Raw genomic sequence first — 26692 nt, forward strand, 5'->3', positions numbered from 1 at the left:
TTAATTCAGGGCTTTTCCAGTCTTTTGGTTTTAATGTTATCTCTTTTATCATGAGCAACGGACACGGATGTATAAGTATCTTCAGTATTTACAAATACTGAAGATACTACATGCAGCCCAAATTGAGCTCCAAGATTACATGAGAGAAACTTGAGGATTCTAAAATGAATCCCTCTTGCAAAAGTGCTAAGAATAGACTCCCCGAGTTGCTAGTAAAATACCTATTTTTTTGCTGTGTGTTTATTGTAAAATTCTAAATTTAAAAATATCCAGAGCTATATTAATCACAAATTATGCATAGTGCTGCACTAATTAAGAGTTTGGAACAAACTACAGCACTGTATCAAGCAGCTGCTGAATACCTTCATAAGTAATACCTGTCTTATTACAGCAGATAACGATTTTCTAGCAGTGATTCCCAAACTTGAACAGCATCAGAATCACATGGAGGGCCTGTGAAAAAACAGGTTGCTGAGCCCTGGTCCCAGGATTTGTAATGTAGTAGTAGGTCTTGGTTGGAAGCTCAGAAATTTGCATTTCTAATAACTACTGTTTACAAATTTAAAAGAATTTCAATATATTAGTTCTTAAAAATATATTTAACTATATATGACTCTGTAGTTTAATATATATAGTTTTATATATAAACTGTAAATACATAAACACACATATATATGTGTGTGTATATATATGTTAAACTGCATCATTAACAGAATGAATAAAAATAACTTGTAACCCAGACTATTCAGAAAACTGAGTACACTATCCCCCTTGATGTTTTCCTTCTTATGTCCCATGTAAAGGGGATAAATGACTTTAGCAACTCCCAAGAAAGCTGAGATATTACATTTTGGTAGTTTTTCTTCATATAACACTTCTTGAATAAAGTGAGCATCACAAGCAGAAAAAACAAACAAACAAACAAACAAAACTGATGGTAATCAATGAGCTATGAAGTTTGTAGAAATACTTCAAGTGGTTTGTACTGTAAATATTATAACCTTTAAATGTTCTCAGGTCCAATGTCTGTCATTTGGGACATGGGACTTATTTAAAAAGTGTTTTATGCCATATTTTTTTACAGGCCAAATTTAATTTCTTTTTCAAAAGGCTTTCAAAAGAAATTAACCATCAGAGAATAATAAACCTAAAGGTCAAAACAACTAATTCATGAAATTTAAAAAAAAATAATTAAGGAGTAAAGTAAATAAGCAAAACTTTTGGGAAATTATTATTTTTAAAAATTCTTGACATAGTGGAATGACAGAATGGAAACTCGTCTCTATTGGAGTACATATATTTATATCCTATATTCAAATGAAAACCTGGAAGCTTGAAAACATAGTGCTTATTCTAAGTATGCTCTTTAAAATATTAAGGGAACTGGACATTTCTTAGCAATATAGAAATAGATATTCAGTCTGTCATATACTATTTTGCACATGTAGCAATAAATTTAATGTAAAATAAGTATGAAAGTCATTATTTTTTTAAGTTTAATATCTATATTTTGGTTACTTTTATTTTAATAATCATTCATTTTTGATCAGAAACTACATTCACTTGAAGTTGCACAAAGTTAAAAGTTTTGGTGTCAAAAAGTTATTATTTTTTAAAAATGCTATTAATATGAGAAATCACTAGAAGCAAAACTTTGTTTTTGATTTGAATGTTTTAAAAAGCTACTTTAAAAAACAAATATGAAATGATCTTAATAAATTTATGAAATATTTAAACATTCAAATTAGAGATGAAAATTATTTAAATATGTCTTAGCTTTTTATATAACTTTATAGTCACTGTATGTTAAGTAAGAATCATGTAGTACAAATTTGTGAGCAAAGTTGAAATAAATAAACCCATCCAAATATGTTTCAGATCTCCTCTACTTTAACTTCCACAAAGCTATACATCAAAGTAAAAGAAGTAAAGTACATTGCATGTCATATTAAAAAAATTCTAATCTAAAACCCCCAAAATATAAACAAATAATATTTTGATGCAGAGAGGAAGATTCACATAGAAATATACAACATTAACAATGGAAAATATTTTCTATTCTTTAAGCACTAATAAAAGTTCTGTTAAAACAAATACAAGATAACATTTTAATTTTTATAAATTAAATGTTGCCAGAATAAATTCTATCTTTGCTGATTTCTACCACTTATCCACATGCCCCCTTCTTTTATAGTGTATTTTGTTTCAAGGAAAGGTTAAAAAAACCTATAAAACTTTGTCATGTTTTTCTAATTGATCAGACAACCTTCCTTGAAAGGTTAGCACAATAGGTAAAAGTGACACATTTAAAATATATAGCATTGTTCATTCTAGGCAAAAAAATGTCAATGACCAAGAATCACATATCACATATGTGAATAATTTGATTTTCCTGGATGGACTATTCAGCATATGAAGCAAAATTTGGACTGTGATTCATAAAGGCAAAGTCCCCAGTGGTTATTGTTGACACCCAGTTGTCAAAATATTCTTCCTGCATTTCAGACACCATTCACAAAGTGAAAGCTAGAAATCCAGCAGATAAGACTTTTAGAATCCAGACTTCACAAATAGCAATAATTCCAATATCGAAGGCACATTATAGTATACTGGAAACTTGTTTTAGAGAGTATTTTTATTATTTCTGTTACTCTCTATGATTCATTCAATTCTAAACATTTCTAGTTTTAGTTAAATGCAATTTACTTGCAGGATCCTAGCTTTTTACTCTTAGAGGACAACCTATATAATTTTCAATATAGAGCTGTCTTTAGCTAGTTTTCTTTTTCAGTTAACTTCCAATTCATAGGCTTGTAGTATTTTCTAAATACATTTAACTAAATAGCTCTGCTAGTACAAAAAATAACATATGTAATATAGACATAGACATATATCTACACTATTATATATGTATGTTTGTATATTATATATCTGTAATATATACTCATATATATACAATATATATACTATAGTATGTATATATTATAATTTTACTTAAGTTTACACCACTGAAAAGAGAGTGAAGTCATTACCAGACACCATTTAAAATAACAGACTAGAAATCATCAAATTTTCGCAACAAATGCAAAATTAGTATTAGTTTAGTTATCCTTCCTTGTTTTGGAAAGCTTTTATTATGCATTTATTCAGGTAATGTTAATTTATGGACAACTAATCCACAAACTTTAAACAAGGAGAATAAAAGGGAGAATTTCATGAAATGGGAATTGGTCTCAAAGAGCTTTCAGTTTCCAGGCTTAAATAAATATAAATGAAATCACTGCAGTAATGTATAATTACAAGCTGTAGAGGTACAACAAAGAACAAGGCAGATGAGCTTAATAGGTGTTCTGTCCTAGTCTGGGGGGTGCCAGAAGGGTAGCATATGAGAAATAGAAGGTCTCCCTGAAGAAAAATATTAGTATTCTGAGGAAATTCTAAAAAATTCTAAAAATTATTAAAAATTTAAAATAAATTAGACACCCAATTTACCTTATTTTGATTCTTTCAATTCAAAATGTAGTTCAAGATTATATGCGAACTTTTATCTGTGCAGATTCAATGAAATAACAATCATGTGTTGTCAAAGGCAATATTTTGGGCTCTTAATTGAGAAGAGGTGTTTGCTAGCACCTCAGGCAATACTATCAATTTTCTTTCCCCAAAATTCAACTCCTAGACATCAAGTTTCGACTGAGATTTAAGCAGACATATGAATGAATTTACCAAAAGGTTTTGGATTAGAATGGGAAAACCGTAAAATTCATCTAAGATTAAGAAATGATATTTGTATATCTCTTTTACATACATTAGTATATATATACTTATTCATAGATAGATATATAGCAACATCTCATTTGTTCAAGTGTCATTCACTATAAAGCGCTGTGACATAGAAATTACTGTTATCCCTCGTTTAAAAGTGAGGGTAAGTATTAATGAAGGTTAATAGGCCTGTATTAGATCATACTGCAATAAATGACAGAGCCAGAATTCAAATGCAGATGTGCCAATTCTACACGATGTGCTTATTCTATTTTACTATTCTGTCTGTTTTCTTTGACTTCATACTAAAGCACAAAAAGGATAATTTGGGAAAATACAAATAACATTGTAGGACAGAAATATGCATTTCCATAGCCTCAATTTAGAAATTAAGGTATTTGATCAGGAGATAAAACATTGGATTCTATCAGGAGGCCTTTAACTGGAAAGTATGAGAAATACAAAAAGAATGGATTTAACAGGGAACACGTATTTTTCCATGTAACTCAGTGGTTCTAAGATGTCAGGGTTCCAGGCTGATCTCTCTAATGCTCTCTGGGTTCCACCTTTCTGGCCATTAAGGGAGTGCAGGTGCTCCAGACTGGACATTGGGCTATCACAGGGCAAACTCAGAGGCACAAAGCACCTGGCCTCTTCCCATCTCTTTTTATTGGAAGGAAACCTTTCCCATAAGTCATTGGAATTCTGTTTCAGTCTTATTGGCTTCACTTACTCTTGCCTAAACCAATCACTGGCAAAATGACTGTAGTTATCATGATTTGCTCTCAGATAAATCAATATTCACCCTGCAAAGTGGCAAGAGGGGTCATTTTCCAGGAACACATGGGAGGGTGAAAACCTGAATAATTTCAGTGTTCTATCAGCAAGGAAAAGCCAGGGTACAGATACTCGATGAGCAACCAATGGGTCATCTATTTGCCAGAAGAGTGTTTTTTATTTAAGTACATTATCACTGTTAAGACACCAATAAATAGCTAAGGAAACCTTTAGGGAAAAAATCTAAAAGAATTGAAAAGAGGGGGGTGGTATAAAATTTTTTAAAAATCTACAACTGTTGATTTTTGAGACTTCTCATTTCAGACTATTCTTTCACTATATGCCCCCCTCCCCAACCCTCTCTTCATTCTCTTCTCCTTACTTGAGTTTCTTTGAGTCCAGGTTCTAGATGCCTTTGTACTGCTTGACCATCATCTCAATACTATCCTAAGTGAAAACTGTGTAGCCTCCCTCCCTTTAATCCCTCCTCTGGGGTGATACATAGACTAAGACACTGTCAGTCAATCAATCAATTTAAGTACTAGTCATGTGTAAACCAAGGACTCTTTCTACGTTGTAATCCAGCAACATATATGGGCTTTGATATATGTTGATTGTCCCCTAAATCAAAGAATATTCAAACTATTGAATTATTTACTAAAATTTCTGAAGATAATTAAGCCCAGAATTCAAAAATTATAATTCATAGTTTACAAGGCCAGAGAAGGTTAATTGCTTGTCTAATTTATTAAAGTGAACAAATTTACTACCAGAAAATATCCATGTCAAATAAAACTCTTCTACTGAAAAGTGAACTGCTGTTCATGACCCCCTTGATAATTTCAGTTTACAAGTTTGAGTATTATTTTCATGAAATTCATTTAGAGAAAACCAAAGTTTCATTAAACTTCTTCACAGATACTTATTTGGGGAATTTGTCCCATGCCTAATAGTATAGTACCATACTTTTCTGCCAGGTTTCCTCTAAGATTTGAAGCAGCATTTGAAAATAGAGATAGAAGTAATCCTCCCAAGAAAATCGTATAGGTTAATTGTAAGGTTTTATGAATGAATATATCTCTGGGGAAGAGGATAAATAGAAATAGAAAAACATATACATGAAGGAATGGGTCACTCTTGACAATTTTCCACAAAATACATTAATTTTATATGGCTCATGTGATATAATCATTCCATGAAAGATTCATTTCAAATTTGGAATGAATTATTGGCTTATTTCTTAAAATTTATATTTCAAAAGATTTGGAATTTAGAGCTTCTAATGTAAGTATCATTGGGACTTAGAGAAGTTGCTGGCAATCCCAGCTCCTCGTGGAGTGACCATAGCTCCTGCTGGAGAGCTTCATTATCCAAACCCTAAGCAAGGGTTTCTCAACCTGGATGCTGTCATTTTGGACCAGATCATTCTTTGCTGCCCTGTTTTTTGTACAATGACTAGCAGGATGCCTGGTCTTCCACACCAGATGCCAGTAGTGCCCTGCCTTCCCAGTTGTGACAACCAGCATATCTCCATACAAATATCTCCATGGGGCAAAATCAGAATTGCCTCCTGCCTTATCTACCCCTCATCACATGGAGAACCACTGCCCTAAATCAAAAGTACAGGATTTTCCATGCCGTTTGTGACAACATGGATGGAGCTTGAGGGCATTACACTAAGTGAAATAAGCCAGACAGAGAAAAACAAATATTGCATGGTATCACTCATATGTGGAATCTTAAAAAAAAAAAAAATCCATAGAAACGAGTAGAAAAGTGGTGAGGGTGGGGTATATAGGGAGAGGTTGGTAAAGGGGTACAAACTTTCAGCTATACAAATAAGGCCTGAGGATCTAATGTATAACATGGTGACTATAGCTGATAACACTATATCATAAAATTGAAATTTGCTAAGAGAGTAGGACTTAAATGTTCTCACCAAAAAAAAAAAAAAAAAAAAGAAAGAAAGAAAAGAAGAAGAGAGTGGGATATTTCGATAATTCAGTATGGCCTGACATTGTTATAATTTTTTCCTCCAAGGTTTATATTTATATTTTATTAACCTGCAAACAGATGCACTTTTACTTATTGGGGTTAATTAATTAAAACAATGACGAGTTCAAAGTTGTTTCCAGCTATCACTTCATTTTTTTATGGAAAAGCTTGCATCATAGATATCACTACTGATTTAACTATCTATTCCCTTTAAAACCAAAACAAACACAAAATTCCTCTATCCTTGTCAAATTGAAAATGACAATGATCAGGCAATAAAAATGATTAATTGAATCTAAAGGCACAATCATACAAGCAAAGATGTTAAATCCCAAACTTAAATTGACTCAAGAATTGAGCTTTCACTCAAGAATATCATCAGTTTCTCAAAACGAAATGAATATTAAGGTCACATTTTCTAAATTAGTGCTACTTATTTCCTCACGGACATTATGGTTAACATAATACAGGGGGAAGATTTAAAGGAAAAATGTACTACAAATCACCCCAAGACAATAATTCACATACTTGGTTTTTCTTTTATTTTAATCATTTGGAGCTTAAGGTATTATAAACATCATGATCTGTTGAGGAGATTTTTTTTTTTTTTCTCCCTGCTGGTTTTAATGATAAGCTTGGAGAACCTGACTAGCTGTTTTAGGCCATTTAATGCATCTGAAATAGTGAAGTAACAGCTGCAAGAAGACCAACCAGGAAAGCAATGAAGAGGAGGCCGGAGCGCCTGAGGTCAGCTTTCTGAGGCTAAAGGAGAGACTGAAAACTGTTATGAGAAAACCATAAGCGATTCCTAGGAGAAAGGAGGTAGGAAACTGGGCAAGAGATGAGAAAAGTCAAGAGGCCAGTTACCCTGAGGAGTGTTTCTTAAATTTAATGTGCTTAGGAATCACCTGGGACCGTGTTAAGATGCAGATTGATTCATCTGGAGTGGGGCCTGACAGCCTGCATTTCTAAGAATCTCCCAGGTTTTGACTCTGCTGGTTGGTGCATGTGTACACTGTGTGTGGCAAGGTTCTAGAACATCCCTCCCCACCCAACATTTCTCTGGAAGTAAAAGTGAACTTTGTTCATGATAAAATCTATGAGATTAACAAGGTAAAAGAATTCATTTCCCCAAATTCTCAACATGGAGAAATGTGTTTTCTTTATACCTTCTTTAAAGGAAAATAAGAGGTAGACTGCTGCTTTGATATACAAATTAACTTATTGTTTACTATATATATATATATATGTAAAGTATCAGTATGGTTTTTGCTTTTCATATCTCCTTAGGCAGCAAGTTTCTATGATATGTTATCTAATGGAGTAATGAAAGACTCAAATTTCTAAAATCAAAATTAAAGTTAGGTTTGAGTTTTGGATGATGAGTTTTAAATGAGTTTTCCAGCTCAATCCAGAGTTTCAACTCATTCGTTATGACTACCCAGGATGTGCTTTTACCCTAACCATTTGATTCCTTTTAAACCTATGGGAAAACCAAACCTTGGCTTACTTCATACTCTTCCCTTCTAAGCAACTAAACAAGGCCTGATTATGTGATAGGTTTTGGCATCATGTCAGTGTCAAGGTGCACCAGGAAGAGAAGCAGATAACAGAGATGACAGATAGATGAAGTATCCCTGATGCAAAACATCCGTCGGTGAAGAAGAAACTGGTAGTAAAAATTAGTATGTTTAGGCACAAAAATCTAAAGACTGAACACCAATACTAAGTCGATGTAATTATAACCTCTTTGAAAAGAGGCTGGCCTAGAAAAAAAAGGAATATACACATTTACTCCTATCACAAATATTCCTAAATAGCACTTTGCATTTTCCACAGGCTATCCTTGGAAACAAAACAGATATGTTTAGGCATTTTTTGTACAATTTTGTAGGAACAAAAAATTTCCAAATGTACGACCCTCTTTTTTCTGAAAAAAGAGAAGGAAAATTTTCTCACACAAAGGCTCATCATAAATATTCGGGTCCCAAAATGCTACACACCTCAGTAATCTGTGTCTGGCTTGACAAAAGATTAAAGGTATATACAGTGCTTAGAATTTAAAGGCAGTCATATTTTCCTAAATAAAATGTCCGGTTTTAAACTGATCTAGACAAGCTGAAGACACTTTAAGCAAAGAAATTAAGGCAACACAGGCTTATACTGTTCACAAATACCTACCCTATGTGGAACTGTCACCACAGTTGATTTTAAGGCTACAACTCTGGAGGCAACCATCTCCAAATACACACTTTCTACATTACTTAAAGTTTAGAGTCTCTCCTCAACTCACCTATTTTGACCACATCACAAAAAAAATGTTAGGTGATCACGCTTAGATCATCTGCATGATGGTAGTAATAATTAAACTGTTTAGTTAGTTCATTCAAGCAATTGATAAATTCAGAAGGGGAAAAAATACTTCAAAACTCTCAATAGTTCCATTGGATACAAATACTAAGCTGTGTTAGTCCATGTACTGAATATACTGATAAGCACAACTTGTCATCAGAAGTACAGGAATTCCTGTTCCCAATAATTCCTCCTGCTCTCTAAGAGAGGCAATGGACAGAAGAATCATGTTCCTTTCAATAGTTTACCAAACTCACCCCATGTGATGGGTAGGAGATCCAGCCCAGCTCCCCCTGAATTGTTTTTGAATCCAGTAGATCGACTAAAAGAAAACACAGATAACACAAAAACAGTTGAAAGGAATGAATTCTATTTACCTCTGTCAAGTTAATGTTGTCTGTTGCTGATATAATAATATCAACGTGTTCAAAAAACACGACTCTGTTCATTTTCATTATATGTGTATGATGAGTAGAAGAAGGGAATTACAAAGAAAAGCAACCACATGGAAAGTTAAGGGATCAAAGTTTCTGTGACTTTTTAAACTGTTTATGTTTGTTTATATATATATAGTATATTTAATATATTGACAGAATAATTACAGGTTTAAAGAGGACACTATAAAAATACAAAATAGGAAACATTAATGCTAACATGAAATCAAAATAACTGCAAAGACCATTAAATTTAATAAATTGACACGATTTCACTATAAATTAGTTAAGTATGCTTCCATAATGAATCGTATTTCTTTTTGTACATATTTTGATATGACATCTTCATATTGTCCCTGGCCAAAACCAAACATACTGTAATAAATACTGTATAAATTGTGTACTTATGTAATGAACAAAATGCTTAGCTATCAATTTGAGGAGAAGCCAAAGCAAAAATATGTATTATAATAGCGTAGAGCTTTGTAAAGCTTTACTTCTTTAAAAAGGGTATTGTTACCCAAAGACTTTAATGATTTCACTCAGAATTTTGTGCTAGTTATTAAAAAGTCTGATGAATAAAATATAATAAGAATGTAGTTGCATTTTGAATATATTATTAAAAGAGAAAGGCAAATGATTTATTTTCAACCCAGAGAGTATTAATTTGAAATGGACTGGAAAGTAAAATATAAAAAGATACTTTAAGTTTAATTAATAACAAAGGGCTCATGTTGATTGTCAATCTGTTAAATAATGGAAACTATAGTTTTCCCACATCCTTCTTCTAAGTTAGAAAACAACCCCATGATTGATTAATGGAAGATGTAGAAGAAGTTTACATAAAATATGCAGGTATTATTAACATGAACCAGAGCAGGTGAATCAATAAGTATAATAACAGACAGTCATTTTGAAGGGTTCCATATATTCACAAATCAAAACATAATGTTAATACATGCAAAGCACAACATGACCATGTGTTGTCAATAAAGGGCTTCCTGATGCATGAAAAGCACCACCCTTTCTTTAATCATCCCAATTATTTTCTTACAAAGGAAACATTAATCATATAAATGTTAAGAAAAAGAATTATATTTGATTGATGTTAGAATTCTAAATTTTCAAGCACTGCTTTTTAAAAGAAGATATTTGGCTAGCTGGTTAGATGATAAATATACTAGGTTAGTATAAGAAAAATTCCTAATCATTAAGATAAAAAGATAAAGTTCTCAGAGGAAAAAAAACACATAAACTTAACCTATTACACTGGAATTCCTTAATGATTAAACTTTTTTCCCCTCACAATAAATTAATCCCAGTGAGAAGTAATTATATTTAGATAAAAGAAGAAGATAGTTGCTGCATGGATTACATAGTGTAATTTCCATAATGGAATTATTTCCCAGGATATCAGCTTGGAAATTAACAGTATGCTTAATTATATTGAAATTATCTCTGGAAAATGATTTTTTAAAAAACTTCTACCAATTAATGTCACAGATAACATTTCAGATTATATAATGTTAAAGAATTTTTGAAAATATGAGAATACATCCTCATCTTTAAAGTATGTTACCAACATTTATTCTGATAGACATACCTAGCTCAGTTGTTGGTTCTATCACATTCAGCAGTTGATTTCTCTGAGTTTTACACAGGATTTGCATCGTAGAATTTACAGGGCCAGTATTCATAAATCATTGGATCACATTTGTAATACCTTCAGGGGTTTAAATGATTCAATGTTTTTGTGTGTATGTAATAATTGAATATGTACTAAATGATGAATATATGTTATTCCACCTGCTAAGATGAATGGTTGATTTAATTTCAGTATTAATAACCAGAGGAAAAAAGTGTTTGAGGCAAGGAAGATATAAATATTTTCTCCACTTAGTAAATTACTCATTGGAACGTAGGTTGTTAACTAAAGAACTATACCCTTAAGTTTGCTCTGATGATAATGATGAGGGGAAAAGGACTGGCTTTATCACATCAGCATTTGGTTTCAACTCAAAGGAGAAAAGCTAAACCAAAAAGAATTGTATTGCACTTCAATTAAAATTGGTATAAGAGATTAATTTAATTTATTTCATTTACTCAGAAATTGAATTTTTAGTGCACTCCATTTACCATGAATGAGGGAACACACAATTAGCAGCATTACTCATGATTCTGATCCTCTTGTCTATCAAACATAATTAGGTCTGCACTGGTTATCTCACAATGTTGCTGTGATGATCAAATAATATAAATTTAGTTAAATCCACCTGAGGTTATTACATGCTATACAGATTCAATGTTCTTGTAAACTTAAAATATTATCTAACAACAGTTCCAATACCATTCTTCTGAATGGTATTGGAAATCAACCATCAATATATGGCCTAATAGAGAAGAAAAGTGACATCAAGACACTTTTTAAAAGCACCTATTTGGGGTTTATAAAGTGTTTTCGTTTATAGCCGAATAAGAACAACACAGTCTAAGAATTCTAGCCACTTAAAGTCAATGGTTACTAGACTGGAATTTGCCAGGATATAAACCTCAAGGCTCCTGTGATCTGTTGTATAGCAATATTGAGTGCAGCATAATTGAGATAAGAAGAGAAAAGTTAATGGAATTTGAAAGTCAACCTGCTGTGAGTGATGTCTCTGGATACATTGACTAAATCTAACCTTGCAATGCAATATCTTAAACCCCACACTGATATGGGCAAGAACATTAGTTACTAATGCTTTTCCTCTCCCCAAAACTCTGTAGACCTGATCATAGCCTTTCAAGTAGTGCCATTATTCAAATGCCAGGGCAGATAGAATTGTGATGTACAAACATATTGTAGTCTGAGTTTTAATGACACTTTGTAACATGGAATTTTTATTTTAATTGCTAAAATTTTTGAGTTTACAATTATGAATTTTAACAAAAATATTAGGAAATTATTCTTAAGGGTAGGTGGGAATATATAAATAGTCTAATTCTTTAATGACTGCCTCATGCTAAGTTATTTGCCAAAGATATAAATGGTCTCTTACCAGATTTCATATTCTAATGGTTGATTTCCAAATATTTTTGGTTTGTAACAGAAAATATGTCATTTCATTAATTTCAGAATATTTTCTATTCAAAGAGCTATGTAGCATATATTAACTTCTAAAAGTGATTTAAATTGGACACATTTTGAAGTGTTAGAACTCCACTTGAGATATAAATAGGAGTTTTTGGCAAAAGAAATCATTGTGGGGAGTCTGGATGGATATGGTTCTGGATGTCTTTCACATGCTTTACTCTGTCTAGTCTCACTGCTTTTAAATATAAAAAAATGTATAAATAGGTGAAGGGGTTTACATTCATGAAAACAGTAAAGGAATCTTCACTCAGTCTCCTTGAATTGGCTTTCAGGTGGGCACTAACACGAGATTTTTTGGTCAAAATGATGTGTGGTGTCTGATGAGAATTAGAAGGCGTAGAATGAAGTAAAGGAATAAGAACAGAGTATAGGGTAAACTGGCTCATATTGGTTGTAAGTGCTTCTGGAAAGAAGGAACCCTTGCTGTCATTCCTGCCACTGATCTTTACTGTTACTTTTCCCACTTGGCTGAATTACGGATTTAAGATGCTCAGGAGTCTTGTTCTCTCTTCCCTTCTTACCCTCTACAATAATGAAGAGACAATCAAATGTCTACTCCTTTGCTCACTGGCATTGACAACATCATAAAGAATTATCTGTGCCAAGAATTTATATACCACCTTCCCTTCTTACTAATAAGAATTCATTAAAAATTTTTAAAGGACTCAGTCATTAAAATAAGATTTTGCAACAAATGTTCTCATTTAGTAAGGACAGATTAAAAACTTTAGGTATAAATTTCTGGAGTTTTACATTTAAAGAATCATTAATACACCAAGATTTTTCAAGAGCATTTCAAAAAGTCTGATTCATAGTGGCTATCTGTCCACTTAGAAAGACTAAGAGTTAAACAAATATTCACATCTTTTAGATTAAGTGCTGCAAATATACAGATAGTACGAAAATAATTTTTAAAATTAAATGCCACAATTTCTTACTGAAGTGGAAGATCATTTCAATTATTTAATAACATATCTATGCTTTGTGGTAATGCTATAGTTGCATTTAAGAAAACATTTAGAAATGTCAAGGTGACAAGTAGGGTTTAATGGCTAAAGAATTTCAGACTTGTAATAATAGACATGTTTTCTTGTAAAACCTTCAGTTACAAGGTGCTTTCATAACCAACTGCAAATAACTATGAAACCACTACAGCAGAAAAAAAACCATCCTTTGATTTTGTCTTGTTTTTACTAAAAAATAATGACATTTCCTTTCCTGTTTGTGCCATCACTGTAATTGTCCCAGATACATTTCTTGTACACTATTTATCTTTATCATTTTCATCACTTTCTGTTATGATGAAAAGAGTAGCTTTGCTCTAGGTTACAGATAGCAGAAGAGTCCTTTAATCTGCTCCTAAGTTATACTTAAATGTTGCAAATAGAATACAGGAAGTAATACATTTTGATCTCAGTGTTGTAATTCTCTGTATGGTACTCTGGTCAACCATAACATGGAATCAAGAAATCAAGATGTATTTGCTGACAGGAGTCCACCAAAGCTCAGCTTTTCATTTTTACTGTACACACCCAGGTAGGCCACGGAGAAGAAATTTAGAGAAGTCAGTTTTATTAATGTACTTATCTATTTCAACATAACTTTTATCTACTAGGATTATATATTCTTAGTTAACAGTTCCTATAGACTTCCTGTTTATGTTTATTTCTAACTAAACATAATTAAAACATCTTTGTAATAGATCATTAGTATTGTATTTCACAGACTAAAACTTATAAAAATGTTTTAAACTATAAATGAAGTCAACTAAAATCTACTAATTGTGGGTAGATAAAACTTCCTGTAATCTATGTTAAATTTTACAGGCATTTTGTCATAGAAGTATAAATTTATGATAATTTCTCAATCAAATAACCAAGTAAAATAATTATGTAAAAATTTTTTAAAATGTGTAGTGCTAGACATTTCTGTGAAAACCCTCTTGTTGCATGGTATCAATGGCTTATTTATGGGATATAAGCAGATTTCTGGACAAGGTGGTATACTATCAACTTTTTCGTATTAGCTTTTCTTCCTGGGCAATAATTTTATATTAACTTCTATACAGGCAGGTCCTAATTAAAGAAGAAACTGTAATTAGCTGCCGCATTTCAATCTTTGCCAACAGCAGGAAGAAGTCATTGGAATCAAAACATAGTCTTACAGTAAGATGTCTTGTGTTCTCATGACTACAGCAGCTCAAGGAAATAACAGAAACACAGACCAAAATTCCACTTGAAACTTGGATACTTCAGTAAATGTTAACTCTGTGTTGTTTCTAAAGTGTTAAAATTTTCTATTTTTTGCTTTTTAATCTGAGAAATCTGAAGGTCACTCTGATATTAATACTCTTATGGAGAAAACAGCTATTAAAATATCCCTTGGGAATGTGTTCTTATAACAAAATAATTCTTTCAAATAAATGAGTGGGGATGTTCTACTGTCAATGAGGTTTTACTACATTAACAACCTCAGCTTTGATAATGGTCCCTAGAATAGCAGGTCTCTTTGCTTCTGTGCATTGTCAACCTATATTATGAATCATTTAGACAAGTGAAATGTGTTTCCCGAAATGTAAGGTACTAAAAGAACATTAATGATTATGTAAACATTGTACTTTTTCAACACATTTTAGCTTTTTAAAGTGTTCTAGAACAGAAAAAATTGTTTATTTCTACTTTGAAAGGACTTTTTTGACAGATTAAAAAGTGAAAAATGAAAATATATCCTTCAATTTGAAATTATATAAATAATCATTAGGGCAAATAGGAACTCAAGCATTAGCACATATATTTTGCCTTCACACCATAAATTCAGGCTGTCTTGATATATACTTTTTATTATATCGCTTGATTATTAACCTTTGACTACTAAATGTAAGCTATCTGTTTAGTCAGGGTTTGAACAATGGCTATGAAAATGGAATAGAATGTAGAAGATGGCCTACAAAACAATTCTAATATAGTAGTTATTTTCAAAATAAAAATGTGCTTGGAAGTCCCTTGGATATAAGGATTCAAATTTTAACATAGGGAACAAAAAGTGTAGTGATGAAATTAAATTTCAATTTAAAAACATTCTTTGGAAGATATACAGATTGCCAACAAACACATGAAAGAATGCTCAACATCATTAATCATTAGAGAAATGCAAATCAAAACTACAATGAGATATCATCTCACACCGGTCAGAATGGCCATCATCAAAAAATCTACAAACAATAAATGTTGGAGAGGATGTGGAGAAAAGAGAACACTCTTGCACTGTTGGTGGGAATATAAATTGATACAGCCACTATGGAGAACAGTATGGAGGTTCCTTAAAAAACTACAAATAGAACTACCATACAACCCAGCAATCCCACTACTGGGCATATACCCTGAGAAAACCATAATTCAAAACAAGACATGTTCCACAATATTCATTGCAGCTCTATTTACAATAGCCAGGAGATGGAAACAACCTAAGTGTCCATCAAGAGATGAATGGATAAAGAAGATATGGCACATATATACAGTGGAATATTACTCAGCCATAAAAAGAAACGAAATTGAGTTATTTGTAGTGAGGTGGATAGACCTAGAGTCTGTCATACAGAGTGAAGTAAGTCAGAAAGAGAAAAACAAATACCGTATGCTAATGCATATATATGGAATCTAAGAAAAAAAAAAAAGGTCATGAAAAACCTAGGGGCAAGATGGGAATAAAGACACAGACCTACTAGAGAATGGATTTGAGGATATGGGGAGGGGGAAGGGTAAGCTGTGACCAAGTGAGAGAGTGGCATGGACATATATACACTACCAAACGTAAAATAGATAGCTAGTGGGAAGCAGCCGCATAGAACAGGGAGATCAGCTCGGTGTTTTGTGACCACCTAGAGGGGTGGGATAGGGAGGGTGGGAGCGAGGAAGACGCAAGAGGGAAGAGATATGGGAACATATGTATAACTGATTCACTTTGTTATAAAGCAGAAACTAACACACCATTGTAAAGCAATTATACTCCAATAAAGATGTTAAAAAGAAATAAAATAAAAAAAAATTCTTTGGACATTTTTATATCACAAAACTTTTTTTAATTTTAAAAGAAGCCCAATGCAGAATAAATTGGTTTAAATTTCTGGAAAATTAAAATCAGGATATAGCTTGGACTTCATCATATTCTAGAGGATGTCTACATCTAGACTTTATGTCATACACCATGACTGTTGTCTACAGACATACACACACACACATATAAACAAACACTTCAATGTATAAATATGGGTCTTTATAAAGGCTCACAAAGGATCCAGTGAAGCACCACATGCCTATCAGTTTAATTCAAAACTCTAGCCCTTTACTTTTCATATTAGGAGCATAGTGTCAATGGAAAGTATCAAACAATTAGTGCTGTGGTGGTCAGGAAACTTCATTTATCACTGCAAGAGAATGCAGAATTCAGACAAATCTCAATGTTTTTTCTTGGTAGTGTAGTCATAATATGAATAGCACCTATAGAAGTTTCTGTTTTGGGATGGTCTTTTTTGATATTCAATCATGTGCATTTCCAATACACACATGTGTGTGCATGTATATGTTCACACAGAATTTACATTGAGCTTAGATATGTGCTTATTAAAATAGCTATTTCTGAATGTTTGGTTCTTTCGAAAGTGCTTTTTACTTGTATATGTATTTATTATGCATTCATTCAAATTATTTATAAAGTTTTCTAGATATATGCAGTAAAAAAATCTGGGTTATAATTATCCCTATTACACAAATTTAGGCAAATCATTTAGTCTTCTCTCTTTGTTTTTACTAATTTATTGTTGTTATTATTAACTTTATCTTTAAAAAAAAATCTTCCTTATATTCCAGGGACTCAGTTTTAGGCAGCTAATCTTCTGTAAAGATTCATATTGCACTTTTTATGACTTTCACGTCTATATTAAAAGTTTTTTTATGTAAGTATTCATTTTGTAGTCCCAACTAAGCTGTTATTTTCAAGGCCTTTCAACATGCTGATAACCTTCTTTTCCAAAATCCAGTAACTAATTCTCAGGTGTGCACTGTTTGGTAAATAGACCAAATTATTGCAGTATGAAAGATGAGTTAATTTTTTTCTTAACAGTTTTCTTAATTCATTTTAATGTTTTTTAAAATTTATGCCTTTGAAATTAAATATAGAGTTCTAATGTTTTCACTAGGGCTAGGGTAGTAAAACTTGAGTTTCCAAAGGATCACCTTTGGAAAGGAAAATTTAAAGGGAATGGTTCAGTTACATAAGGGGACAATACTGTTGGTCACACACATGCACATACACACACATACATACACACACTCACACACAGTGTTGCACATAGACTTTTCCTCAGAGTGTTGTTCTGCTTAACCAGAGGATTATTTAGACAATCTACAAAGAAGCGATTGGAAATCAGCTTCCCAGCCTAACTTCTCAGTGTGAAGATTGCTATCATATGCAATAAAAAAGTACCTTTCTAAAATCTATAGAATTTTATTTATTACTAAATTACTTTTGAAAATCAAGAAATAAAGCATATGTTAACTACTAACAAGCTGTTCTCTGTTTCCCGTACTCATCCTGAGATAGATAGGGAATGCCTAAATTTCATATTGATTAGAAACTAACTTCATCACTGGCAAAAAATAAATTTTAAAGTCTCATTTTTTATCAAGGGAGGGAGCAGGGGGGATGGGTGTTATTTTTTTACTGGACCTGCAGAATTTATTGATCTACCTTTATTATTATTTTTTTTTAATATTTCTTTTTTATAAATTTATTTATTTATTTATTTTTGGCTGTGTTGGGTCTTCGTTTCTGTGCACAGGCTTTCTCTAGTTGCGGCGAGCGGGGGCTACTCTTCATCGCAGTGCGCGGGCTTCTCATTGTCGTGGCTTCTCTTGTTGTGGAGCACAGGCTCTAGATGCGCAGGCTCAGTAGTTGTGGCTCACGGGCTTAGTTGCTCCGCGGCATGTGGGATCTTCCCAGAGCAGGGCTCGAACCCATGTCCCCTGCATTGGCAGGCAGGTTCTTAACCACTGTGCCACCAGGGAAGCCCTACCTTTATTATTTTAAAGATGATAAATTAACCTCCCCTTAGTGAATATACAGAAAATTCAAAATGAAACTATTTTCATATTGATTAAATAGACTTATCAGCAATAAAATTAACCCAGGCTTCTCCCCTTGCTCCAGTCCCCACTGGGTAATCTGTCAAGAATTTTTGTCTTAAAACAAGAGGCAACTCAGTTTGGAGACTTTGAAGTCACATTACGTTTTCTTGATTTGAGAGAGCTCTGCAAAATCATATATGAACTAGAACATTAAATAGTAGGGAAAACAGTTGTTGATTCTAATCCATCAGAAGTGAGAAAACAAAAGTTTGTTGCTAAGCCTTTGCTTTTGCTCATGGAAAATGTGCCAATAGCAGCAATAGCTTGAGTGGTTAGAAAACTCATAGGGAACCTAAATGATAACACGTTTGAAAACTTTTTTTCTCATGTTTCAGAGAAGAAAGCAAGGTACTGAAAGCAGCTTTCTGATTTGAAAGCCTGATGTCATCAATATGCTATTTTTGCTCTTTGCCAGGTTAACAGAATTTATTGCAGTAATTAATGCAAAACATATGTGCTGAAACACCCACATGAAAAATATAATTGCCCCCAACTTAATTTGCTACCTTTCAAAACCCTGTTTTAGCTACCTTTTCTCAATGCCTCCACTTAAATAGAGTACAAGTGTTTTTATGAAAGAGGATATAAATCTTTATAATTTATTCTCTCATCTTAAGTAATATATAAATTATCTTTTAAATAGGGGAAAGTTTCCATAGAAATTAAAGTCTACTTTTTAGGCCAAGTTCTACTTCCACCCATTACTGACCTTTATGACAATTCCAATAGTTAATTCACACTTCATTTTTATTATATAAATCTAAAAAAAATCACATCCAGGTTATATTGATAATTGCCTCACAATCTCTGTGTATGGAATTCTTGACAATAATCTTTCCGGGGTGAGGAAAGGAGTGTCTGAGGGTCAGGAAAGGAAGACAGAGGTAAGAATGTATGAAGAAAACACATCACAGATCACATCTTTTATTCCTCTGTCCACATCAAATTTTCTTTAATTCTTAGTGAGTCCCCAACCTATGCAGATAATCATACCTTATGAGGGTAAACACTGCAGATTCAAAGTACTCTTTGAAGTACTTTTTTGAAAGTACTTTGAAGTCTGATTTTTCACACAAATACTCTGAGTACTTCTAAGATTTTTCTTGCGAGTCAACAAGACACATTAGTATAGTCAGTAGGATTGAGGTTGAGAAGCTAGAGCTTTTCCTGAATAGGAGACCTCCTTAATTTACAGGCATTTGTGTACAGGAGAAAACATATGAGGTTAAAATCAGAAGACAGACAAGAGAGGGCCAGGCTCAGTTACTACTTTATTACGATGAGTTTACTTAGTTTCCTCAGTTGTAAAATGGGAGATATCATAATACCTACTTTAGGGCGGCTTTAAGATTAAATGAGGTACAGTACGTACTCAATGACAATGTAAGGGAAAAATCTTTCCAGCCAGTGGAACTCTGTGTAATTGTTATCTGATTACTGGGCATGACACTGAAGCCATATTTAGTCTTGGAATGCCCTGGATTCAACAATTCTTTTATGAAAAACATTAAAGTTTTGATGACCACACAAACATCAACATCAACCAACTACTAACCTACCTCGGTAATGCCGCTCGCAGAAACCCTTCCTGGCCCATTCCAGGTTTACTCCCAAAATCAGAAGAGGGAAAATCCTGTTTTCATTAAAAAAAATGGTGCCAATCAAATATGGGGCTGTGGGGAAAACAGACAACTTTCGATTGTGCACGGGGTGGGGAGTGGGTTTGTAGAACACGCCCCTTAGCTCTCCCGAGGGACCTAACAGGTGGCATCAGTAGATGGTCTTAACGAAAACTGAAAAAAAAAAAGTTCTTCATTTTCGTCTAGAGAGATATCTTTTGAAAATTCAAGAAACAGCAAAGGGGTCGGGAAACACAGCAGCAAGCAGGACAATGGACGTCTCAGGCTCGTCCCAACCGAGCGGGCCGGTTTCGAGGCGCTTTCCCAACTCTACAGGGAGTTCTGTGAACCCTGGAGAACCCTGTCCCTCTCCTGCACCTGTCACCTCGCGGGGCCGGAACTTAGGAGGGCAGACCGCGCCAACTATGGACGCCAAGCTGCAAAGACTGCCAGCTATGGGGGGAGGTGGGGAGTTGAGGGTGGGGGCGACAGAGACCTCGGGTCAGAGTCTGTTGTGAATGTCGGGACTTGCCTGGTGCGTCCGAGCCGCTCGCTCTCTCCCCAGGTAAGGAGAGTCCAGGTGCTGGGGAGGACGCCACCTCTCCGAGCGCTGGCAGCTCCGTAGTCGCAGGCAGAGGGCGCACGTTTGCCTCTCGCCCGCCCCGCCTACGCCCGGCGCTAGTTTCCGCCGAACTTGGCGCCCTCGCGCTCCCCTGGCTCCAGCCTCCGCCCGGGCTACGAGCGCCCGGCGCCGGCCGCCGGCAAGAAGCCGGCCGACTCGGGGGCTCCGCGCGTGCTCGCCGCCCGCCGCCTGCGGGAGGCCGCGCTGGCTCGCAGCGCCTGGGCAGCGCGCTTTGGCCGCCGGGCGCGGAGACGCTCGCGCACAAAGAACCACCGAACCCCGAGGGCTGAACTGAGCTGGAGGACGTGGACCCGGAGATGGGCTTTTCTGATCCCATCTTGAATCCGATGAGGAGTGAAAAGTAGTGAATTGTTGGTAGACTCCGTTTTCCCGCCGCACCTATGAGCCTGGTCCCGGCGGCGGCGGCGAGTTTGAGGTTAAGATGCCCTGGTGGTGGGTGTGGTGGCCGCGAGGGCGCCTGCTCATCCCTCAGTTGCCATATCCCTGGAATTCCCCGTAAAGCTCTGTTTCGTGCTAAAATTTCTCAGGGCACACTTTTGGAATTTAATCAGTATTGCATTATCAAATGTGGGAGGTGTGATGCGAAGGAAGAGAAGCGCCATCATACCTCCTGTGGCCACCCCAGTTCATGGCTAAGGTTATTCACAACAGTTTATTTGTACAGTGCTGCCACTTGTTTTCCCCCTCATTCCTCGCCTATTATTCTGATTTCACCATGTTGGTTTGGATTATGTGGATTTTCACCCTCTGCTTTGACTGGAACAGCAGGACATGGTTTAAAATGAAGAGAGGGAGGGGGTTCCCCACTCAGGGCTTGCAGTTTAATAACATCACTCCAAGTTGGAGGCTTTACTGCTGAACTGGTTTTGATTCCATCCATCCTCCACATGCATACGCCCAGGCTTCCAAAGGGGTTTGGCTTACACTCTCAAAACTTTCCTAGACAAAATATTTTCTTCAGGGGAAAAATCAAAAGTGTGTAAACTTGAGAGGAGAAACAAAAGCACGCAACGCCCCCCAAATCCGCACCCCGCCCCAAACACACACCCTTTTGTGTGTGTGTGTGTGTGTGTGTGTGCGCGCAGGTTTTTAGAGATCTACTAAAAATTGATTAGCCAGATGTTTGACGTGGTAAATATTTTTCTTTTAAGCAAAAGACAAATATTATCATTGGTTTTAGAACCTTTGCATTTCTCTACCTCTCCATCTTTCTAATCGACTTTTTATTTTCTATTCTCTTGCAAAGACGTTTTTCCTCTTTGTAATCCACTACTTTTTTTTTTTTTTTAATTTCACAGAAAGCTGGTAGGAGGCAAACTAAAACTTGCTGACTTTCAGACTTTTCCAAGAGGAAAACTTCTGCCAGGTTCCAAGAACTACCTGATTTTAGGGAGCTGGTAATAGACACAGAGAGTGAAATCAAGGGGTGCACATGTGCCCACACACTGATTTCCAGGAGGGGTGTCTGCCTAGATTGATTTGTGTCTTGGAATCCTTTGCATTTTATAAACGTCCAAGAATGTTTTTATTTCTAAAGTCATTACAGAAGAATTAAGGTTTTCAAATTTCTTAGAAATAAATTTCAAAGCCTGGTTTTCAGTATACCTGGATGAATAATATAATGAACGTTTTACACCACCAGTCACCCCTTTATTTGAAAAATCTGTGGAAAGCTACTTGTGCACTTGGTAAAAGCCCTGCTCTGACCCTCCCTGGTGATAAAATCCAGATCTCTGAAAACAGAATCAAAAAGGGGGCACCTGCATCTATTTTTCTAAATCTTTTATCAAACAGGAATTAAAAGAACAAGATTTATTAAAAGTTTTAAAGACAAGTGTGTAAAAAATAAAGTTGAGGATCTTGACAGAAAATGATTTGCAAAACAGTGTTCTTCCAAGAAATACATATTTCTCCTTCCATCTAGTATTTATGCCAAACAAAATTATTGGAAAATGACTAAAATCAAAGGTAACCCACATCACAGATTTCCTAGTAAGTAAATGTCTGTAACAACTTATCGAGTTTTGATGATTTGTGGAAAGTTTTATTAATATTTTCTTGAAGATTTTATGACTTGGAGAATGTAACTCTCAAGAAGAGTTCTTGCTGTTTCCATTTGTGTTGAAGTTAGTAAATCAAATATACTGTGGAAATATGTTTTGCCTCTAAAAATCCTTTGCATATGTAACTGATTATTTGATATTTAAAAATTGCATATATTTTATTTCAGAAAAAATCCAGAGTTTCAGAAACAATTTTGACATTTAGGGATCTTCATAAAGAAAGTTATTTTGAGAAACTATTAAAAGTGAAGGACTCTTAAAGAACACACCAAAATTTGAATATTAAAATGTGGATAATATATAGACACGATAAAAAATCTTATGTCTTTTCTTTAAAGATAATAAGTTTCTTATGAGTCAAGGTGAAACTACTAAATTGTTTATAAAAGCAAAGAGTAAACCATAATTATATTCAAGTAATAAAAATCTTCACATGAAACTCCATAAATCTACTACACAATGTTAACAAAATACCTTTAAGTTATGATTGTACACAACGTTTTGTTTAAAATGTTTGTATTCATTTTATGTACTTTTCATTGTAGCTCCCAATTACTAGTGTTTCATGGGAAAGACAACTTTATATAAAATGCACCATAATCTTACACGGGGTAATGTTGTTTTGTTATATGTAGTTTCCCTTTTATGGTTCCAGTTGCTTTTGAGTTATAAACATATTCAATTGACTTTATATCTTAAAATGGGTAGAAAAATCATATTAACTACAGCACCAATAATAAGAAAGTATAAAATTGAATCTGTTCAATTATGATGAAGCTGGTTTGTACTTATAAATCTATTGTTATTGCAAGAATATTTACTATTTAAGAGTTTTTAATTGCTCATTTATAACAAGGACAAGAATGGCGTGATATATAAAACATAAGAGTGAGGAGAATGGGGTATCAAAGTGGACATTTCCCCACTTGAATTATTATTATCAATATTAGTCTTTAGGAAGATATAGATTCAGAATGAATTAATTTCATGATAGATTTTGAGAGGTTGCAAGAAGTTTCTTTCCGGCACAATCAAAATATTATCGTAGCAATTCAGGTTGTCAGTAAAAGCTTAAACAAATTTGCTGATAATCCTGTTAATGACCTAGGTCAAGTGTTAACTGTTGTGGGTTATAAAATAGTGAAATTAAGGTTTCTCCTACCTCCAGGCAAATAGCAAAGTTATAACTGTTGGGGGGAAGTAGGGGCGAGCCATTAGGAAAGCTATTAAATTACAAAAATGTATAATGCATTCAATTATTTAGTCTAGAATGATAAAATGCTATTAAAAGCAAATGTAAACTCTCTTTAAAAAATAACTATAAAGGTGATATGACAGCTTAGTTCTCTATTAATATTTCAACCACAATGTGTTATTATTTGAGGAAGTGTTTATACATGAAAATGATGCCAAGTCATACTGATTTTTAAAAAAGGAAAAATCTATTATTTAAATGTTTAGTGTCGCCATCATTTGCCTAATATTCAAAGGGAAGCATACAGTGTTCATCTCTAAGTTTTACTTTTGAGCTTTAAACGATCACATAGTATCCTTTTGTACTTAAGTGACTTACGTTCAGTGAAATACATTTCATATAGTGTGCCTACCACTCCGATAAAAATCTCCCCAAAAAAGTAGTATATATATGAAGATTGAATTTTATTCACTTTAATTTTGAAAACTGATTTCCAGTGTAAAGAACTCTATAGGTAAATGTTAATCTAAATTACAAACACTTTTGGATAGAAAAATTATTTAGTATATTATGTACTGATGAATAAGAAGTGCATTCTGCCTAAGAAAGCTTCAAATGTAGAAAAGTGTCTAAAGAGATTACTTTATCCACTGCTAAAAGAGATTAAACAAACAATAGTTGATTCTTTACTTTATATCAAGTTTTAACCGCTTTGTAAAGTTATTTTTATTTAACATTATCATCATCCATCTGGGATGGCAACAGGGAGCAAATATATAAACTTTTCTAATAATACATAATGTAACAATCCTATTTTGTCATGAAAAGTAGTTGATTTCCCATGGAAGTCTTTTCTTGATGTGTCATGTAAACAGACCTGGTAAGATTTTAATAAAGTTCCCTGCAGCTTTTGCAAAGTTTCTATATAAGTATATAGGCCAATTCTTGATTTAAATAACCATCAAAATTATAAATAATTATCATCAAAGAGGCCAGTCATAGAAAGTATCATCTGGAATCATTTTCTTGAAGGCATATTAGAAAGTTATCTGTAACTGGATTAATAAAAGGAAAGTTCATACTAAACTTTTTTTCTAAGTATTTTTCTCTTATCATGGACCCATGGTATTTCAAAATTGATATTTGATTATCAATTCTCAAATTTAAAAAATAAGTCACACAATGGCACATTTCCTAGCAATTAACTCAGTGGTTAGGTTTTTGTTCTCTTTTATTTCTATCATGACTATCTTCATAATAGATTGCAAAATAAATTTTAGTAAATTTCTAGTAAATTTTCTATAGTGTTGAAATATAATTTTTAACATATTTTAAATACAACCTAGTATTTTGTATTTCAGTTCTCAAAATTTATATTAGAAACCTTTATTAATGAGATTAATTTTATCACTATTCCTTCTACCCAATATATGAATTTTCATAAGCATTGCTTCTTATTCAAATAACATTGTTAGAAGAATTGCACAGAAATCTTGGCACATACTTGGATTTTTCACTTTTCATGTTGTTCAACTCTACTACTATGTCCCAAGCTATTGCATTAATATTTGAAATCTTACTCAAATATTACCCAAGTTAAATCATTCATTTTACATTTTGTTTCAAATCTTCCCTTCATGACCTCAGAAGAGAAAGGAGACTACCATAGGACGTGATCTGGAAAGAATAATCCCACAAACAATGGATAGATAAACTTTTGCCCAAGCAAATTAAATGTAATTATGTCAGCTTTCTGAATATATTCACCTTTTTATATACATATTGTCAATGTGTACCTGCCTGTATAATAATATGCATTATATACCCAAATATACATAAGGTGTGGCTTAAAAGCAATTTGCATTTGATAATTCCTATTTCATTAAATTAATATTCATTAATTTTATATAAGTGTCAATAAGTTTAAAAGGCCTTTTTTTCTCTTGCAGTTTACTGAAAGGTTATGTTTTGCACAAAAATAATGACTCTCATTAATGACTCGCTATATCCCTGTGCATTATTAATTCACTAAAATCCATTATCTAAATAGTTTATAAATATTCCATCTGGAGAAATACAATTTATCATAGCAATATGGGAATAATATTACTGTTTTCTAGCTATTATCAATACTTTAATATTTTCAAAGAAACAAAAAGAATAAACACTAATTTTAACATACTTATATGTTACTCATTATACAGATAACTAGGCTTGCCTTTCATTCATAAAAAATGATTGACCATTACTTTCAAATAAACATGTTAATTTGATTTGTAAAAAAAACTCACTTGAAGGTAAGATAATTTCTTGATCCTTTTATTTTAGAATTTTTAATTTCCCAATTAAAAAAAGATAAAAAATTTAATGAAATCTGCCAAGTTGATAAAAGCAGTCACTAAGGAAAGAATGAAATTAAACTGCTCTATTAGCAGTGAAAGTAGGTCACCAAATATGAGAGGCAGTTTTTATATTTAATTAAAAAGTTTCTAAATATTTTTGAGTTTTTACTTGTGTTTTTAAAAAATAATATA

At 33.5% G+C, this 26692-nt stretch overlaps 1 protein-coding gene across 2 annotated transcripts in view; it reads right to left on the bottom strand.

The window, feature by feature from the left end:
- Positions 1-26692, bottom strand: part of EPHA3 (EPH receptor A3) — a 370038-nt gene that overhangs the window by 342059 nt on the left and 1287 nt on the right. For both annotated transcript variants that reach the window (XM_060149389.1, XM_060149388.1), the window contains exon 2: positions 9147-9211. In XM_060149389.1, coding sequence (XP_060005372.1) covers positions 9147-9211 — 65 coding nt within the window. The remainder of the gene's footprint in view (positions 1-9146; positions 9212-26692) is intronic.

Source organism: Lagenorhynchus albirostris, chromosome 5 (genome assembly GCF_949774975.1).
Source record: "Lagenorhynchus albirostris chromosome 5, mLagAlb1.1, whole genome shotgun sequence".
NCBI lineage: Eukaryota > Metazoa > Chordata > Mammalia > Artiodactyla > Delphinidae > Lagenorhynchus > Lagenorhynchus albirostris.